The 20,362-nt window shown below is 38.7% G+C and overlaps 1 protein-coding gene across 1 annotated transcript; it reads right to left on the bottom strand.

The window, feature by feature from the left end:
• Nucleotides 1-18,320: 18,320 nt before the first annotated feature.
• Nucleotides 18,321-19,822, bottom strand: LOC118835330 (omega-amidase NIT2-like). The gene has a single exon (XM_036742515.1). The coding sequence runs from the start codon at nucleotides 19,758-19,760 to the stop codon at nucleotides 18,909-18,911; it is 852 nt and encodes a 283-aa protein (XP_036598410.1). The 5' UTR covers nucleotides 19,761-19,822; the 3' UTR covers nucleotides 18,321-18,908.
• Between the last annotated feature and the right edge of the window lie 540 nt (nucleotides 19,823-20,362).

The following is a 20,362-nucleotide window of genomic DNA, read 5'->3' as shown; positions in this document are numbered from 1 at the left end:
TAAATATTTCCTATATGTCCTAGTCTAGTTCATCACAGGATCTTTTTGTTGTATTTAGATATCCCAGAATTAGAATCTCTGGGGCAAAAGGTTTGGTCATTTTGGTCACTTTTTAAGTATAATTCCAATGTACAATTCCAGTTGGGTGGGCCAACTCATAGATGTACTTAGTGCATTAGTGTGCCTGTTTTCTACCATGCCTTGTATGTTGATTATTCTTATTTTCTGCTACCTTTGTCAATTTTCTGGATGTGAGGCAAAACCTCAGAGTTGTTTTCATTTGCACTTCTCTTATTATTAGTGATTTGAATCAATATTTCTTGTAGTTGTTATAGTTTGCTATTCTTCTGAGAACGATTTATTCACATCGTTTGACTACTTACCCATTGGGGAATGGCTCTAGGTCTTGTATAACTGTCAGTTGTGTGTTTGTCTCTGTTTGTGTCCCTGTGCCTGTGTGTCTGTGTGTATATACATCTTGGATATCAAATCATTATTAGATATTTTTCTCCAACTTATGTACTAAGTGTATTCATTGTGTTCTTACAAAAATTTTTCCATTTAATATAATCAAAATTAATTATCATCTTTTATGGGACCATCTAGCCATACCTATACCTGTCTGCTCTAGGCCTCTTCAATTGTTTTATACTATTACCTTTAATATTCAAGCCACATCTAATATTCAATCCATTTTGAGCTTACTGGGTGAAACAACAAAGTTACTAGCAGCTGCTGTGGAGGTGTAAGACCAACAACACCAGCACACAGGAGGGCTTCTAGCACAGGTTCTTTGATGTGTTTTTCTAAGGAAAGCAACTTTAAGGGGTTTACAATCTCACTTAAACTAAACACACACATATCATTCACTTAGTTCTGGGGTGGGGGGGAAGTCAGCACCCTGAACATCAGAGCAAATACAAACAGAAATTACAGAGAAAATAACACATATCAACAGACAGGCTTCTGTCAGACCATAGCAATACACACATAGTTACCAGAGAGAGAAGCACCAACATCTGGTTTTTCAAGGCATAGGGTGGGGGTAGGGAGGGCCTCCTTAATGGCTACCCAGAGTCTCCACACACTCTTCCAATTAGTGAACCCCCAAACAAAACCTCTCCTCCTGCAGTTCTGGTAGTTCTTGATTCTCAATTCTCAATTCTGAGTTCAATGGCTATCCTCTGGGTATATATACCCTTTTTCAGGGCTCAAGGGCTTCACACCTCTCCTGACCTAATTAGTAAAAGGGTGTGGGCCTTCCTACAAAGGCAAGACTCATTCAAAGGTCCTTGATTGCCTTTGTGCTGAGAAGCACTCCAAAAGAAAAAATTGCGAAAAGTCCCACTTTGCTTGCCCTTATGCTGGGGTATATGGTATAAGATCTTGATCTAAATTAAATTTTTGTTAAACTACTTTCCAGTTCTCCCAGAAATTCTTACCAAATAGGGAATCCTTTCTCTAAGTAATTTATGTTCTCAGATCTATCAGACACTGAGTTATTGAACTTCATTGTTGCCGATTCTTCCTTCTCTAGTCTGTTCTATTGATCTGCTCTTCCATTTTTTAACCAATACAAAACAGCTTCCATGATTTCTACTTTATGATATAAACTGAGGTCTGGAGGTGCTCTTCTTCCTTCATTACTATTTGTTTTCAACATTTCCCTTTTGAGATTTCCCTCTGTCTGGCATTTAAAGCTTTTCCCAATCTTGCCCCTTCCTGTCTTTCCAGTCATCTTATACCCTACTTTTTTCCCTATACTTTCTGGTCCAGTCATACTGCCTGTTCCTCACTGTAACAACAGTGTTGCTAGCTGCTGTTGTGGGGCTGAAAGACTGATAACACCAGCACATAGAAGGGCTGCCAGCACAGGTCCTTGGATCTGCTTTTCTAAGGAAAGCAACTTTAAGGGGTTAACAATCTTACTTTAATTAAACACACATATACCATCTACTGAGTTCAGGGGTGAAAGCCAGAACCCTGAACTTCAGAGCTTGAAATTACAAACAGAGACAAAATAAACAGAGCCAACACACACAGTTATCAACAGACAGGTCTCTTTCTGTCTGGCCAAAGAATTACATAGTTAGAGAGAGGCACCAACATCTGGGTTTTCAAAGCCAGGGGGGGCTCCAGCAGCTACCCAGAGTCTCATTTGGTCAAATCACAGGACACTCTTCCAGTGAGTGAGAGCCCCAAAGCAAAATGCAAACCTCCTAGTATATACACCCTTCTTAAGGCCCATAGGCTTCACACCTAATCAGCAAAAGGGCATGGGCCTGTGGCTTCACACCTAGCCAGACTTAATTAAAGGAATTTGTTACTTTAGCATTCTAAAAGAGAAAACAGTGAAAAAAAAAAGTCCCACCTTAATTACCACAACACTCACTCTTTCTCCTCTGTCCATGCCTTCGAACTAACTGTCCCCCATGTGTGCAACATTCTCCCTTTACCTCTCAGAATCCTTGTCTTAGTTTGACTCGGTTCAAATACCACCTTCTTTTTATGTATTTCCTCTAGCTTTTACTCTTTTTTAGTTATTTTCTTTTTAAAATATATTATTTATTTATTTATTTTTAGTTTTAAACATTCACTTCCATAAGATTTTGAGTTTTAAAATTTATCCCCTTTCTTCTCCTCCCCCCTCTCCAAGATGACATGCAGTCCTATATAGGTTGTATTTATACATTCATTTTAAACATATTTTCACATTAGTCATGATGTAAAGAAGAATTAGAACTAATGGGAGGAACCATGAGAAAGAAGAAACGAAACAAAACAACAAAAGAAAAGCAGAGCAAATAGTATGCTTCCATTTGCATTCAGATTCCAAAATCCTTTCTCTGGATGTGGATAGTATTGTCCATCATGAGTCTTTTGGGATTGTCTTAGATCCTTGTATTGCTGAGAAGAGCTAAGCCCATCAAAGTCAGTCATCACACCATGTGGCTCTTACTATGTACAATGTTCTCCTGGTTCTACTCATTTCACTCAGCATCAGTTCATATAAATCTTTCAGGTTTTTCTTAAGTCCACCTGCTCATCATTTCCTACAGCACAATAGTATTCTATTACATTCATATATCACAACTTATCCATCCATTCCCCAATTGATGGACATCCCCTCACTTTCCAATTCTTTACCACCACAAAAAGAGCTGCTCTAAATATTTTTGTACACGTGGGTCCTCAAATACCACCTTCTGCAATAGATTTTTACTGTACTTTTTCCAGCTGCTAGTGACTACTCCCTCAAAGATTACCTTCCCTCTATTCTTTATGTATCCAGTATATGCTTATTATATTTTTATGTACATTTTGTCTACCCTATGAAAATATAAACTTGTTGAAGGTAAGGACCTTTTGCTTTTTTTGTCTCCCCAGCTCTGAGGATAGTACCTCACACATTAATAAAAGCTTATCAGTGGAGATTCTAGCCTTTTGTTCTTCCAAATAAATGGTATTATTTGGCTAATTCTGTAGTCAGTCACAATCAATGAATATCCCTGTAGCAACAATCTGGCTAGCAGCTGCTGTAGTGTGTAAGACCCAACAGGACTAGAGACAAGAGCTGCCAGCACAGATTCTTTGATCTGCTTTTCTAAGGAAAGCAACTTTAAGAGGTTAACAATCTCACTTTAATCACATGTATATATATCATTCACTTAATTCAGGGGAAAAAGACCAGCCCCCTGAACTTCAAGGCAAATACAAACAGAAATTATAAACATCAACAGACAGACCTTGTCTGATTCAAATCACAATTCATAGTTACTAGAGAAGAACCAATATCTGTATGGGTTATCAGAGCTGGGGGACAATTACAACAGCTTGCCTAGAGTCTCAACACTCCTCCCATGAGTGAGCCCCAAAAATCAAACACCAAGTTCCCCTCAATTATATCCTGTTTGGAGCCCTCAGGGCTCTGACCTCACCCAGGCTGGGTGTATGAAAGTTCCCCATCCCCAGTATCACATCATATACAAGTCAATGGCTCCTGATTGTGTCAGTGCTGAGAAATAGCTGAGAAATATTCCAAGACAAAGACAGCAAAAGGTTTCCCACCCATTCAAACAAAGGGGAGACTTGACAGTCTTAGCATCCCAAAAGGGAAGAACACGGAAAAGTCTGATTTCCTTAACAATCCCTTATACCATTTAGGTTGTTTTTCATTTCTTTAAGGGGCATTTTGTAATTATATTTACATAAATATCAAGTACTCGTTGCTAGAATGAATTATAGCCAATTTATGCATTCCTGTCGGTATTATTGTTGCACAATATAGAAATGCTGGGGTGTTTGTGAATTCATTTTTTAATTCTATCTTACTGAAGGCAAAAGGAAAAGGGGATGGCAGAGGATGAGATAGATAGTATCATGGAAACAGAGAACATGAACTTGGACAGACTTTAAGAGATAGTGGAGGATAGAAGGGCCTGGCTTACTACGGTCCACAGAGTCATGAAGAGTCACATACAATTGAATGACTGAACAACAACATTACTGAAGCCACTAATTGGCACAGTCTCTGATGTTTCTCTGGGATTTTCTAAATAGGTCATCATTAATCAACATCACTTATTAAGTGCCTGCTATGACCAGACACTTTCCTAGGTGTGGAGGCTACAGGGACAAAAATGAAACAATCATAACCCTCAAGGAACTATCATGCAGTAATAGTAGGAGAATGCTAGTGTTCTGTTATTCTGACCCTTCATAGTATAATATCTTTCACCTGACAAAACCTGTGAATCTACTTCTTCCTTCCTTGGAGGATAACAAGTGTTTCCTCTTTAGATCATCCAACTCCCACCTGTTTAGGAAGAAGTTCCACTCTCCGACTTACCACCCAAGAGTAACCTCATTAGAGGTTTAGTAAGTAGTACAAAGAGTATTATGTCCATTTTAAAGATGAGAAAGCTAATGCTCAAAATGATGTTCATAGTCACATTGTCATATATCTTTAGTAGTAAGGATAAAAATCAAGATTTAAACCCAGGTCTTCCAATCCAGCATTTGGTTCACTTACCAGGCTACCTGAATTTTTTTATTATTCTGAATAATTTGAAAGACTCCATTTATTTTATCACCCCCATTGTATCATCCATTTCTAGTCATGGTGGCAATTCTTAAAAGCAATAACTTTCCATATTTCATTTTAGGAAATTAAGTAGCAAAAAAGAGCTATAAGGCCAATATGAATCAATAAAAATGAAGATGATTTAAAGGTGACATAAGGGAAAGGACTGTCGTAAATTTTCTAAAGGATAAAAGATAAAGTGAGTTAATTCTATATATCAAAGAAAAGGAGAACAGAGAGGAAGGGATGGAGAGAAGTGGGTATGAGAGTTTTAGGGATAATTAGTAACTGCTTTCTTTTCTACTTTGCGAGGACAGGGACAAATGTTCTTCTTTTCTCTACCATCTAGCACAGTGGCTTTCATGTGCTATTCACTTAACAGACATTTATTGACTTGAGTTGACCATGGTTTTATAGTCTCTGAATTAGCTTCCTTCATCCCATCTCTGTTCTACTTCAACAAGCATTTCAAAGAAGAATAGACTGTTGAGAATTGGCAACGTCCTCAGTTGTCGTCTGGTTCATCTAAAAAACAACTATAACAAATGATTGTACAGCCTTAATTCAAACAAGGACACCTGGTGATAGGGAACCTATTGCTTCCCAAGGCAGCCTATTCTACCTTTTACAGTTTTGGTTCAGTCATGTCTGACTCCCCACAACCCCATTTGGGGTTTTCTTCGCAAAGATACTGGCGTGGTTTGCCATTTCCTTCTCAAGCTCATTTTACAGATGACGAATGGAAACAAAAAGTGTTAAGTGACTTGCACAGGGCCACAAAGCTACCAAGTGTCTAAAGCTAGATTTGAACTCATGTCCTACTGACTCCAGGGCCAGTACTTGATCCACTGTGCCATCTATGGCCCCACCCTTGGACACTTGTAACTGTCAGGAAGTTTTTCTTTACATTAACTTTTAACTCTCCCTCTGTAACTTAGACTCTTTCTTCCCTGTTTTATACTCTGAAATAAGCATAAAGTTAGTCTTTCTTCCACATGACAGACATTCAGATACTGAAGGATAACTATTGGGCTTTTCCTAAATCTTCTCTTGTATAAGTTAAACTTCCCTGGTTCCATTGACTGCTCTTCAAATGCAGGATGGTCTAGTCCTCTCAGCATTCTAGTCAAGCTTAGCTAGGTGAATGTCAAGCTTGTTAGTGGGAGATTTTCTGTTATGTCTTAGATGCATTCCACTGGGATAACAAGACATCTCTATTGTTATTATTTGGTGGACAAAGAGCTGCTTTGGAAGTCAGCAACTACCACTGCCAGTCTTCTCTTCCTCTGCCCCTTAATACTACAGTATCTTTTATCTGATAGCACCTGTAAGTCTACTTCCTCCAACCTTACAAGGTAAGCAGGTGTTTCTACTCATATCATCCAATCTCCACTCTAGAAAAGAGTTCAACTGGTTTTCCCACTTGGAGAGTAAAGCCTTTCCTCCTTGGTGTGACATTCTTTCACTGTTCAGTGTCAGGACATAGGGCAGGTCTTCTCTCTGCCACTACAGATCATTTTTTAAAATACTGAATCCCCACTTCCAGTTTTTAAAGACCACATCAAACTTGAAGTGTGGTGAGTCATCTTGAAAAACACATACCCCAGGAAGACAGCAGACCTGTCTATTGTTGTTTGGTGAAGAAAGCAGCAAAAAGCCCACAGGATCTTAGCATGGAGTCACCAACCACTAGAATTTGCTTCTTCTTTCTCTAACATTTAACTCACAACTCTAATCTGCTGATATCTGGATCCATATCTGAGTTCTCTGAAAGACAAGTAACTTCCTCCTCAAGGGTCTAGCTTTCATCTCATATCTCCTGCTTAGCTTGAGCTGTTCAGTGGTCCTTTTTCACTTTTTCTTCTGTATTGTATTCTTTCACACCTCACACTCCATACATGCAATTCATGCTTGGGCCTTTGTATATAGATATCTGAGGCTATATGGAGACATAGGGCCATATTGTTTATTTTCTTGGTGTTGGTATGTGTATGTATATGTGTTTGCTCCTTTCTTGGATTACGTCTCCTACAATTTACTGAGCATCCCATGCTGTTATTCTTAAGATATTAGAGTAACACTCTGGTGGTATTTAGCTTAATGGACACACTAAGTATAATTTCTTCCCTCTTCCTTCTTTTTTGGTTATGTACACAAGACTCCAGGCAACATTTGTTCTTACCATTCTCATTCTTGGAAGGTAGCTAGGTGTCACAATGGATATCTTGCTGGATTTAGAATCAGGAAGACCTGAATTCAAATCCTGCCCCAGACACATGACACTGGGCAAGTCATTTAACCCCTCCCACCTTCAGTTTTATTTTTTAATTTTTTTTTAGTTTACAACACTTAGTTCCACAAGATTTTGAGTTCCAAATTTTCTCTCCCTCCTCTTTCCCTCTCCCCCTGCCCAAGACAGTATGTAATTTGATATAGGTTCTACATACACCTTTACATTAAACTTCTTTACATAATAATCAAGTTGTAAAGAAAAATTATAACCAATGGAATGAACCATGAGAAAGAAGAAACAAAACCAAAAAAGAAGGAATCTCAATCTGCATTCAGACTCTATAATTCTTTCTCTGGATGTGAATAGCTTTTTCTATCATGAGTCTTTTGGAGCTGTGTTTCAGCCTTGTATTACTGAGAAGAGCCAAGTCTATCAAAGTTAGTCATCACAGACACCATGTCTGTAATCATGTATAATGTTCTCCTGGTTCTGCTCCCCTCACTCAGCATCAGTCCATATAATTTGTTCCAGGTTATAATGAAGTCTGTCTGCTCTTCATTTCTTATGGCACAATAGTATTCTATTACATACATATACCACAACTGCTTTAGTCATGCCCCAATTGATGGTCATCCCCTTGATTTCCAATTCTTTGCCACCACAAAAAGAGCTGCTACAGCAACTTATCATAAGAATAATACACTTTGACCAGGTAGGATTTGTTCCAGGAATGCAAGGCTGGTTCAATATTAGGAAAACTATCAGTATAGTTGATCATAACAACAACAAAACAAGAAGAAATCTTATGATTATCTCAATAGATGCATAGAAAGCTTTTGACAAAATACAACATCCATTCCTATTAAAAACACTAGAAAGCACAGGAACAAATGGAGTGTTTCTTAAAATGATAAGTAGTCTCTACCTAAAACCATCAGCAAGCATTATATGTAATGAGGATAAGCTAGATGCATTTCCAATAAGACTGGGGGTGAAACAAGGATGTCCATTATCATCCCTATTATTCAATTTGGTACTAGAAATGTAAGCTCTAGCAACAAGAAAAGAAAAAGAAATTGAAGGAATTAGAATAGGCAAAGGAGAAATTACGTTATCATTCTTTGCAGAGGATATGATGATTTACTTAGAGAATACTAGAGAATCAAGTAAGAAAACTACTTGAAATAATAAATAACTAGTAAAGTTGCAGGATATAAAAAACCACATAAATCCTTGGCATTCCTATATGTTACTAACAAAGACCAACAGCAAGAGATAGAAAGAAATTCCATTTAAAGTTACTGTAGACACTATGAAATATTTGGGATTCTACCTGCCAAGACAAACTCAGGATCTATATGAACACAATTGCAAAACACTTTTCATACAAATAAAGTCAGATCTAAGTAAATGGGAAAATATCAGTTGCTTGTGGTTAGGCCAAGCTAGTATAATAAAAATGACAATTTTAACTAAATTAATTTACTTATTCAGTGTCATATCAATCGAACTACCAAAAATTATTTTATAGAGCTGGATAAAATAATAACAAAATTCATCTGGAACAACAAAAGGTCCAGAATATCAAGGGAATTAATGAAAAGAAATGCTAGGGAAGGTGGCCTAGCCACATGAGATATTAAATTATATTATAAAGCAGCAGTCATCAAAGCTACTTGGTACTGGCTAAGAAATAGAGTGATGGATCAGTGAAATAGGTTAGGTACGCAAGACATGGTAGTTAATCTACTCTTTGATAAACCCAAAGAGTCCAGCTTCTGGGTTAAGAATTCACTTTTTCACAAAAACTGCTGGGAAAACTAGAAAATAGTATGGCAGAAACTGGGCATAGACCAATATTTTACATTATATACCAAAATAAAGTCAAAATGGGTTCACAATTTAGATATAAAGGCTACTATAAGCAATTTGGGAGAGCAAGAAATAGTTTACCTGTCAGATTTATGGAGAAGGGAAGAATTTCTGACCAAACAAGGGATGGAGAGTGTTACAAAATGCAAAATGGATAATTTTGATTATGTTAAATTGAAAAGTTTTTGTACAAACAAAGCGAATGCAACAAATATTAGGTGGGAAGCAGAAAATTGGGAAAGAATCTTTGCAACCAGTGTCTCTGATAAAGACCTCATCTCTAAAATATACAGAGAACTGAGTCAAATTTATAGGAATACAAATCATTCCCCAATTGAGGAGTGGTCAAAGGATATGAACAGGCAGTTTTCAGAGGAAGAAATTAAAGATATCTATAGTCATATGAAAAAATGCTCTAAATACTGATTAGAGAAATGCAAATCAATACAACTCTCAGGTACCACATCTCTCCTGTCAGATTGGCTAACATGACAAAACAGGAAAATGATAAATGCTGGAGAAGATGTGGGAAAATCGGAACACTTTTGCATTGTTGGTGGAGCTGTGAACTGACCCAGCCATTTGGGAGAGCAATTTGGAACTATGACCAAAGGGCTATAAAAATGTGCATACCCTTTGACCCAACCATACCACTTCTAGGGCTGTATCCCAAAGAGATCACACAAGTAAGAAATGGACCCATATGTACACCTTCAGTTTTATTATCTATAAAATGTCAATAGCAGCAGCACCATACCTCACAGGCTAGTTGTGAGGATCAAATGAGATATTATATGTAAAGAATTTCACAAAACTTAAAGTCCTATAAAAATGCTAATCATCATCATAATCATCATAATTACCAATCCTTGTTAATTGCACTCTACCTCTGATCAGGAGACCATCATGTTTATGTTTTAAACTATGGTCCAATAATACAAACCAGTTTATACCAGGAATACAGGGCTAGTTCAATATTAGGAAAAATATCAGCATAACTGACCATATCAATAACAATAACAACAAAAATTATATGATTACATCAATAAATGCAGAAGAAGCCTTTGACAAAATACAACACCCATTCCTATTAAAAACACTAGAAAGCACAGGAATCAATGGAGCCTTTCTTTAAATGATAAGTAGTATCTATTTAAAACCAAGAACAAGCATCATCTGTAAAGGGAATAAACTTGAAGCCTTCCCAATAAGATCAGGAGCAAAGCAAGGATCTCCATTATCACCACTATTATTCAATATTGTACCAGAAATGGTAGCTATAGCAATGACAAGAAAAAAGAAATTAAGGGGATAAAAATACCAACAAATAAACAAAATTATTACTTTTTGAAGATGATATGATGGTATACTTAGAGAACTTAGAGAATCAATTTAAAAATTAGTTGAAACAATTAACAGCTTCTGCAAAGTTGTAGGATATAAAATAAACCTACATAAATCATTAGCATTTCTATATACTACCAACAAAATCCAGCAAGAAGAGACAGAAAAAGAAATTCCATTTAAAATAATGGCAGACAATATAAAATATTTGCGAGTCTATGTCCCAAGACAAATCTAGGAACTATATGCACAAAATTACAAAACATATTTTATACAAATAAAGACAGATCTAAAGAATTAGAGAACTATTAAATGCTCATAGGCAGGCCAGGTAGGATAATAAAAATGAAAATCCTACCTAAGTTAATTTACTTATTCAGTACCATACCAATCAAACTACCAAAGAATTATTTTACAGAGCTAGAAAAAATAGTAATAAAATTCATCTGGAAGAACAAAAGGTCAAGAATATCAAGAGTTTCAATGAAAAAGGAAGGTGGGGAGGGGGGGTGGAGCAAAGATGGCAGCTGGAAAGTAGGGACTTGCATGAGCTCCCCGCCCAGGTCCCTCCAAGCACCTATAAAAAATGGCTCTGAACAAATTTTAGAACTGCAGAACCCACAAAATAGCAGAGGGAAGCAGGGCTCCAGTCCAGGACAGCCTGGATGGTTGCAGGTGAGGTCTATCACACAGAACTGGGAGCAGAGCCCACCATGAGCCATGCCTGGGCCAACCAGACTGGGAGCCAGGCAGAACAGGCCCTAGCTCCCTGAATCAGTGAGCTATGGCAGTTACCAGACTTCTCAACCCACAAACACCAAAGACAACAGAGAAGGTTAGTGGGAAAAGCTGCTGGGACAGAGTGAAAGGAGTTCACGGTTCGGCCACCACCCCAGGGACAGCAGAGATGATGCAGTTCTGAGACTGCTTCCAGAGCTACAACTGCAGTTCCTTCCAGCACAAGGCACACCTGGTGGGAGGAATTAAGTGGTAGATCTGAGCGGGAGTGCAGAGCCAGCTTAGATCTGGGTTGGTGGTTCTTGGGGGAGGAGGAGCACTGGTGTGGCAGAGCTTGCTGCCTAGAAATACCTGTGAAAACAACAGCACAGCCCCTCAAGCTTTGGACAAAGTACTCTGTACTCTATAAGCAGTCATACCACAATGAAAAAACTCAAGGGTCAAGCAAGTTGGCTGGGAACATGGCCAGGCAGTAAAAATGGACTCAGATTCAGACTCAGACTTTGGAATCTTTTTTTGGTGACAAAGAAGACCAAAACATACAGCCAGAAGAAGTCAACAAAGTCAAAGAGCCTGCATCAAAAGCCTCCAAGAAAAACATGAACTGGTCTCAGGCCATGAAAGAGCTCAAAAAAGGATTTGGAAAAGCAAGTAAGAAAACTAGAGCAAAAATTGGGAAGAGAAATGAGAGTGAGGTGAGAAAACCATGAAAAACAAGTCAATTACTTGCTAAAGGAGACCCAAAAAATACTGAAGAAAATAACACCTTAAAAAATAGACTAGGTGAGATCCCCACCACATCCCTCCAAAAAACAATAAAAAATGGCTCAGAAAAAATTATAGAACTGCATAGCCCACAAAATAGCAGAGGGAAGCAGGGATCCAGCCCAGGACAGCCTGGATGGTCGCTGGATGAGGTCTATCGCACATGGAGTGGAGGGGAGTGGAGCTCAGCGTGGGAGGCAGCAGGACCAGCCAGACCAGGAGCCAGGCAGAACAGGCCCTAGCACACTGAATCACTGAGCTGTGGCAGTTACCAGCCTTCTCAACCCACAAACACCAAAGACAACAGAAAAGGTTAGTGGGAAAAGCTGTGGGGGACAGAGTTTGAGGTTTGGCCACTGCCGCAGGGACAGAGGGGGAGGTGCAGCTACAGAACTACAGCTGCAGTTGCTTCTGGCCCCAGGCCCACATGGTGGGAGGAATAAAGTGGTGGATCAGAGCAAGAGTGAAGAGCCTGCTGAAGATTTGCGTCAGGTCCGGGTTGGTGGTTCTTGAGGAAGGAGTACTGGGGTGGCAGAGCTGGCTATATAGAAATAGCTGTGAAATCAATGGCACATCCCCTCAAGCTTGGAACAAAGTACTCTTTGCTCTACAAGCAGTCATACCCCAATGAAAAACTCAAGGGTCAAGTAAGTTGGCTGGGAACATGGCCAGGCAGAGAAAACGCACCCAGATTCAGTCTCAGACTTTGGAATCTTTCTTTGGTGACAAAGAAGACCAAAACATACGACCTGAAGAAGTCAACAAAGTACAAGAGCCTACACCAAAAGCCTCCAAAAAAAAACATGAACTGGTCTCAGGCCATGGAAGAGCTCAAAAAGGAGTTGGAAAAGCAAGTTAGAGAAGTAGAGGAAAAATTGGGATGAGAAATTAGAATGATGCAAGAAAACCATGAAAAACAAGTCAATGACTTGCTAAATGAGACCAAAAAAAATACTGAAAAATATATTGAAGAAAACAACACTTTAAAAAATGGAATAACTCAAATGGCAAAAGAGCTCCAAAAAGCCAACGAGGAGAAGAATTCCTTGAAAGGCAGAATTAGCCAAATGGAAAGGGAGGTCCAAAAGACCACTGAAGAAAATACTACCTTAAAAATGAGATTGGAGCAAGTGGAAGCTACTGACTTGATGAGAAATCAAGATATTATAAAACAGAACCAAAGGAATGAAAAAATGGAAGACAATGTCAAATATCTCCTTGGAAAAACCACTGACCTGGAAAATAGATCCAGGAGAGAGAATTTAAAAATTATTGGACTACCTGAAAGCCATGATCAAAAAAAGAGCCTAGATACCATCTTTCAAGAAATTATCAAGGAGAACTGCCCTGATATTCTAGAGCCAGAGGGTAAAATAGAAATTGAAAGAATCCACCAATTGCCTCTTGAAAAAGATCCCAAAAAGAAAACTCCTAGGAATATTGTCACCAAATTCCAGAGCTCCCAGATCAAGGAGAAAATACTGCAAGCATTCAGAAAGAAACAATTTGAGTATTGTGGAAACACAATCAGAATAATACAAGATCTAGCAGCTTCTACGTTAAGGTATCAAAGGGCTTGGAATATGATATTCCAGAGATCAATGGAGCTAGGATTAAAAACCAAGAATCACCTATCCAGCAAAACTGAGTATTGTGCTCCTAGGCAAAATATGGATTTTCAATAAAATAGAGGACCTTCAAGCTTTCTCAGTGAAAAGACCAGAGCTGAATAGAAAATCTGACTTTCAAACACAAGAATCAAGAGAAGCATGAAAAGGTAAACAAGAAAGAGAAATCATAAGGGACTTACTAAAGTTGAACTGTTTTGTTTACATTCCTACATGGAAAGATGATGTGTATAATTCATGAGACCTCAGTATTAGGGAAGCTGAAGGGAATATACATGTGTATGCATATATATATATATATATATATATATATATATATATATATATATATACATACATATATATATGTATATATATACACACACACATATATATATATATACACACACACACATAGAGGGCACAGGGTGAGTTGAATATGAAGGGATGATATCTAAAAAAATAAAATCAAATTAAGGGATGAGAAAGGAATGTGTTGAGAGAGGGAGAAAGGGAGAGACAGAATGGGGTAAATTATCTCACATAAAAGTGGCAAGAAAAAGCAGTTCTGCAGGAAAGGAAGAGGGGGCAGGTGAGGGGGAATGAGTGAATCTTGCTCTAATCGGATTTGACCTGAGGAGGGAATAACATACACACTCAATTGGGTATCTTACCCCACAGGAAAGGAGGAGGGAGATAAAAGGGGGGGGAGCGATAGAGGGGAGGGCAGACGGGGGAGAAGGTAATCAAAAACAAACACTTTTGAAAAGGGACAGGGTCAAGGGAGAAAATTGAACAAAGGGGGTAGGATAGGAAGGAGCAAAATATAGTTAGTATTTCACAACATGAGTATTGTGGAAGGGTTTTACATAATGATGCGCATGTGGCCTATGTTGAATTGTTTGCGTTCTTAGGGAGGGTGGGTGGGGAGGGAAGATGGGAGAGAGTTTGGAACTCAAAGTTTTAAAAACAGATGTTCAAAAAAAAGTTTTTGCCTTCAACTGAGAAATAAGATATACAGTCAATGGGGCATTGGGGGGGGGGGGGGAATGGGGTGACAGAAGGGAGGGCTGACTGGGGAACAGGACAACCAGAATATATGCCATCTTGGAGTGGGGGGAGGGTAGAAATTGGGAGAAAATTTGTAATTCAAACTCTTGTGAAAATTAGTGCTGAAAACTAAAAATATTAAATAAATTTTAAAAAGAGCGAGAAAAAAAGAAAGAAAAAGAAGGTGGCCCAGCAGTTTCAGATTGCACACTATATTACAAAGCAGTGATCATCAAAACAATCTGGTACTGGCTGAGAAATAGAGTGATGGATCTGTGGAATAGATTAGATATGCAATATTCAGAAATAAATGACTACAGTAATCTATTATCCGATAAGCCCAAAAATGCAAGCTTTGGGGGTAAGAACTCAAGATCTGGCAAAAATTGCTTGGAAAACTGGAAAGCAATTTGGCAAAAACTCCATTCATTCCATTGCAATATTAATTAATGTATGCTTTTTTTTACTGTTTTCTCTTTGAGAATGCTAAAGTAATCAAGTGCCTTTGATTATGTCTTACTAGGTGCAAAGCCCCAGATCCACACCCTTTCGCTGAGTAGATGTGGAGCCTTAGGGCCCTAAGAAGGGTATATAAACTCAGAATTTAGCATTTTGTTTGGGCCTCTTACTCACTGGAAGAGTGTTGGTGTGGAGACTCTGGGTAGCTGTTGTTAAGAGCCCCCCAGCTTTGAAGAAAACCCAGATGTTGGTGCTTCTCTTTTTGGTAACTATGTATGTGATGACAAAAGCCTGTCTGTTGAATTGTGTTGTTTGCTCTGTTGATATTTTCTGTTTGTAATTTCTGCTTGTATTTGCTCTGAAGTTCGGGGTGCTGGCTTTTCCTCCTGAACTAAGTGAATGATATATGTATGTTTAATTAAAGTGGGATTGTTAACCCCTTAAAGTTGCTTTCCTTAGAAAAGAAGCTCAAAGAACCAGTGCTAGCAGCTCCTGTTGCTAGTCTTGTTGGGTCTTACACCTTTGCAACAACTACAAGCAACATTGTTGTTACAACCATATACCAAGATAAGGTCAAAATGGATAAATGATTTAGAAATAAAGGGTGATAAGTAAATTAGAGGAGCATGGAAAAAAATGTACCTGTCAGATCTATGGCTAGGAGAAGAGTTTATGACCAAACAAGAGATAGAGATGATCATGAGAAGTAAAATAATTTTGATTACATGAAATTAAAAAGCTTTTGCACAAACAAAACTAATGTAGCCAAAATTAGAAGGACAATGGGCAGGGTGGGGAATTTTACAGTAAGTTTCTCTGATAAAGGCCTCATTTCTCAAATATATAAGGATCTGAGTCAAATGTATGAAAATAAGAGCTATTCCATAATTGAGAAATGGTCACAGGATATGAACAGTTTTCAGAAGAAGAAATCAAAGCTATCGACGATCACGTTAAAAAGGCTCTAAATTACTATTGATTAGAGAAATGCAAATTTCAACAACTCTGAGATACCATCTCATACCTATCAGATTGGATAATATGACAGAAAAGGAAATGACAAGTGCTGGAAGGAATGTGGAAAATTTGGGACTATAATGTACTGTTAGGTGGAGTTGTAAACAAGTTTAACCTTTCTAGAGAACAATTTGGAACTATGCCCAAAGGGCTATAAAACTGTGCATACTCTTTGACCCAGCAATACCACTGCTGGGTCTGTATCCCAAAGAGATCAAATAAAAGGAAAAAGGACTATGTGAACAAAAATATTTATAGTAGCTCTTTTTGTGGTTGCAAAGAATTGGAAACTGAGGGGGGATGCCCATCAGTTGGGGAATGGCTGAACAAGGTGTGATATGTGAATGTAATGGAATACTATTGGGCTATGAGAAATGATTATCAGGTGGATTTCAGAAAAGCCTGGGAAGACTTAAATGAATTCATGGAAAGTGAAGTGAGCAGAACTAGCAGAACATTATACACAGCAACAGCAATATTGTAAAGATGACCAACTATAAATGACTTAGCTATTCTAATCAACACAATGATCCAAGACCATTCCAAAGGAAGTACGATGAAAAATGCTATCCACTTTCAGAGAGAGCTGACAAACTCTGAATGCAGAGTAAAGCATACTTTTTTACTTTATTTTTATTATTTTATTTTGTTTGTGTTTTCTTTTGCAACATGGCTAATATGGGAACATTTTGCATGACTTCACAAGCATAACTGGTATCAAATTACTTTCCTTCTCAAGGAGAGAAAGAGCAAATTTAGAACTCAAAATTTTTTAAATGATCATTAATTTTTTACATGCAATTGGGAAATATTTAATGAAATAATTTTTAAAGAAAGTAATTATTATTATGAAAGTCTTCAGTTTCAATTAAATAAACATTTATCAAGCAACTAACTATACTGTGTCTTGGAGACATAAAGACAGAAGTGAAACAGTTTGCTCTTAGGGAGCTTACATGCTATAGGGGGCATAAATAAGTAAAGAGACAACAATTTGAGGAGGGAGAGAGCACTAATAACCAAGGACTTCAGTTTTCGCTGATGCTTCTCACCTGGGTTGAACCTTAAAGGAATCTAAGGATTCTAAAAAGTGGATTCAGGGGGGAGTGAATTCTTAGCATGGGGGAAATCCTGTGTAAAGAGATGGATGTGATAGAGGGAAAAGTCAATTTCAAGAAATAGCAAAGTATGTCAATTTACCTGCAAGGCAAAGTTAAAGGGAATGCTATGGAATGTCTAGAAAACCTGGTGAAATTTAAACTGTAAAGGCCTTTCTATGTCAGGCTACCTAATTTGTATTTTATCCTAGAGGCAACATGGAGTTGCTAAATTTTTTTGAGCAGAAGACTGACAGGGTTAGACCTTTCTTGCCTTAGACTTCATAATCCTTATCTACGCTTTCTAGATTGTTTCTGGCAGCATCATTTGCACCCACATGAATCACCAAAAGTGTGTAGTAGTCATCAAGTTTGACAAGTCTTTGGAGATTCTCCATCACACTCTGGATACATGCCCTGGGAAGACAGTTGATCTTTCCACTGTTATTGTCAGATCAACAAATAGCTGCTTCATACCTCTCAGCGGCGCTTCATCAAGCACCGCTGCTCACCTCTTCTTCTGCTAACCAATACTAGGTAATCTTCCACCTAATGGAATCTGTGAAGCCACATCATAAGCAACAGTTTCCCTCTCAAATTATCTCTTCTTCTAGACAAGGCCCTGTATTATTTACCTTAAAGGGTTCAGTGGTCTTTCTTACTTTTCTCTGTCGGCTTCTTCCTTCCATCTCCCTTTACATGGGTCAAGATTTTCCTCTAACTCTTGGATCTTTCTCCTTATTTTTTCACATTTATACCCTTCTATTTTTGTTTGTTTGTTCTTAGGGAGTACCATGACCATAGAAAATACTGACTTAGCTATAGCAGAAAAACAAATATCATTCATCAGTCCAGGTATCTATACTTGCTGGGAACGAGATCCTTACACTTTGTCTTTCTTTCTTTTTTTTTTTTTAAATAATTTTTATTATGTACTTAACACAAACAAAACTTTTGTAGTTTGTTCGAAAAAAGAACTTACTAAATTTAACACCACAAAACTGCCCCTATCTCCCTCTGAACTTATTTTTTTGTCTGTTTTTAATGTATTATTGAACTTATTTTTTTGTCTGTTTTTAATGTATTATTGATGCTCTTCTTTTTTTTTCCCCATCTCTATCATTAGGCAGTAATTCAACATCCAGCCCCCACAGCCACAGGATAAATAGGAGCTCTCCCTTTTAACATACAGGTATAATCAAGCAAAACAATTTCACACATTGGCCAGTCTGAAATCTTAGGCACTTCTGGGGAAACACAATATAACAAAGCCATTTTCTGGTTTAACAACTTCCAACTCCATAAAATGGAGTGGTCATCTTGGTGCCCATAAGCACCTTGGTTTTATGTGAATTTTGCACCTAACCAGGATCTAACACTTCATTCTGCTAACTATTTTGACTGGTCCATGTCTGCATGGCAAGATCTTTTCTATTCTCACTTGTTATTGGTTTTCCTTCCATTACAAAAGCCAATGGCTAATAATAAAAATGTTCAGTAGAAACTCAATGTGTTGGTCTATCATTAGTTTCTTTACCCTTCACTGCTAGAAAAAGGTTGAAATTTTTAAAAAAAACATAGGGAGATTCAGATAGAATTCAAAGATCCAGACATGGAAACCCCTCCTCAGCAATACTGGCCCCTCAGGGCTTTTTCCACTCCACAGCATAGAGGTCTCCCCTTTTCTGGCTGAGAACAGGGATTTGCTGGCGAACTTCAACCAACTTCTTAAGGTCTATGTTTGCATACACAATGGTTTCATCGGTGCCAGCTTGGGCCAGGATTTCTCCCCAAGGACTCACCACGGTGCTATGACCCCAGGCAACGTATGGGGCATCTACATCCCTGGCAGGGGAGGCGGTGGCCACAAACAATTGGTTGTCTACAGCACGGCCTCGCTGTAGCAGCTCCCAATGTGCTGGTCCAGTGGTCAAATTAAAAGCACCGGGGTATACCAGCAGCTGACAACCTCTCTGAGAGTAGACTTGTGCAAGTTCAGCGAAGCGAATGTCATAGCAAATCCCCACGCCCACTTTGCAGTTAGGGGTTTCAAACATGGAGAGACTGTCACCAGCACTCAACGTTTCTGATTCTTGGAATCGAATCCGTCCAGGAACATCAATGTCAAACAAGTGAAGCTTTCTGTGCTTTGTCAGGAGAGCTCCATCAGGACCAAATACTGTACAGGTATTGTAAAATTTTCCATCATCTTCTTCGGGAATGGAGCCTCCAATGAGATAAACTTGGCATTCCTTGGCTAAATCAGAAAGCTTTTCTGTGGATTCACCGGGGATTTTCTCTGCATATTCAGGGAAGAAGTTTGTGCCATAGGGAGAATTAAAGCACTCAGGAAGAGTTATGAGTTTGGCTCCTTGGCTTGCTGCCTTCTTGACAAGCTCACCAGCTCGAGTCAGGTTATCTGACTTGACAGAAGGCACATGAAGCTGGATGAGGGCCAAACGAAATTGACTCAACGCTTTCGACACAGATTCCATGGAAGAAAAAGCACCCGCACACGGGGAGAACGCTGCGGGGCCCACGGAAGAGCCGAGGAGACGAGGCGACGCACGGAGCAGGAGCGATGCGCGAGCCCCGAGCCGGAAGCAGGAAGAGGCGCCCCGCCCTCAGCGGGGAGGTCCGGAAGGGCTTTGTCTTTCTTTCTAATAGCTCCTCTGGCTAACTTCTCTAAAGAACTCTTCTCATCTCATTAGCACTTTCTCTTTTTCCTAACATTTCAACAATCATATGTCACTTCTTTAATTTTTCCTCTCCCTTAGATTCTTCTTCTTCTCAGCAAAATATCTACCATGATAGTCGTCTACAAAGATAGCCCTTGCCCTTTAGGAGTTCACAATGTACAGGAAACAGAACACATAAAAGAAGCTAAAAATGAGGGAGGGGGAAGAGGGTACCTTGTGTGGGAGGGCAGACCATGATGAAATCCAGAGGAGTGTAGCTAGGTGAGAAATGAGGAAATGGCTACCCTGGGTACCCTCCTTAGATGGAGGATTTGGGAAGAGGTCTACACTGCCCTCCCATCCAAGCAAAGGGAAGAAGGGATCCCAGGAGCAGGGAGTACTGAGAAAGTTCAAGTTTC

The sequence above is a fragment of the Trichosurus vulpecula genome, chromosome 2 (genome assembly GCF_011100635.1).
Source record: "Trichosurus vulpecula isolate mTriVul1 chromosome 2, mTriVul1.pri, whole genome shotgun sequence".
In the NCBI taxonomy this organism is placed as follows: Eukaryota; Metazoa; Chordata; class Mammalia; order Diprotodontia; family Phalangeridae; genus Trichosurus; species Trichosurus vulpecula.
The sequence above is the reverse complement of the archived record's forward strand: the minus strand, read 5'-3'. Positions and strand labels throughout refer to the sequence as shown.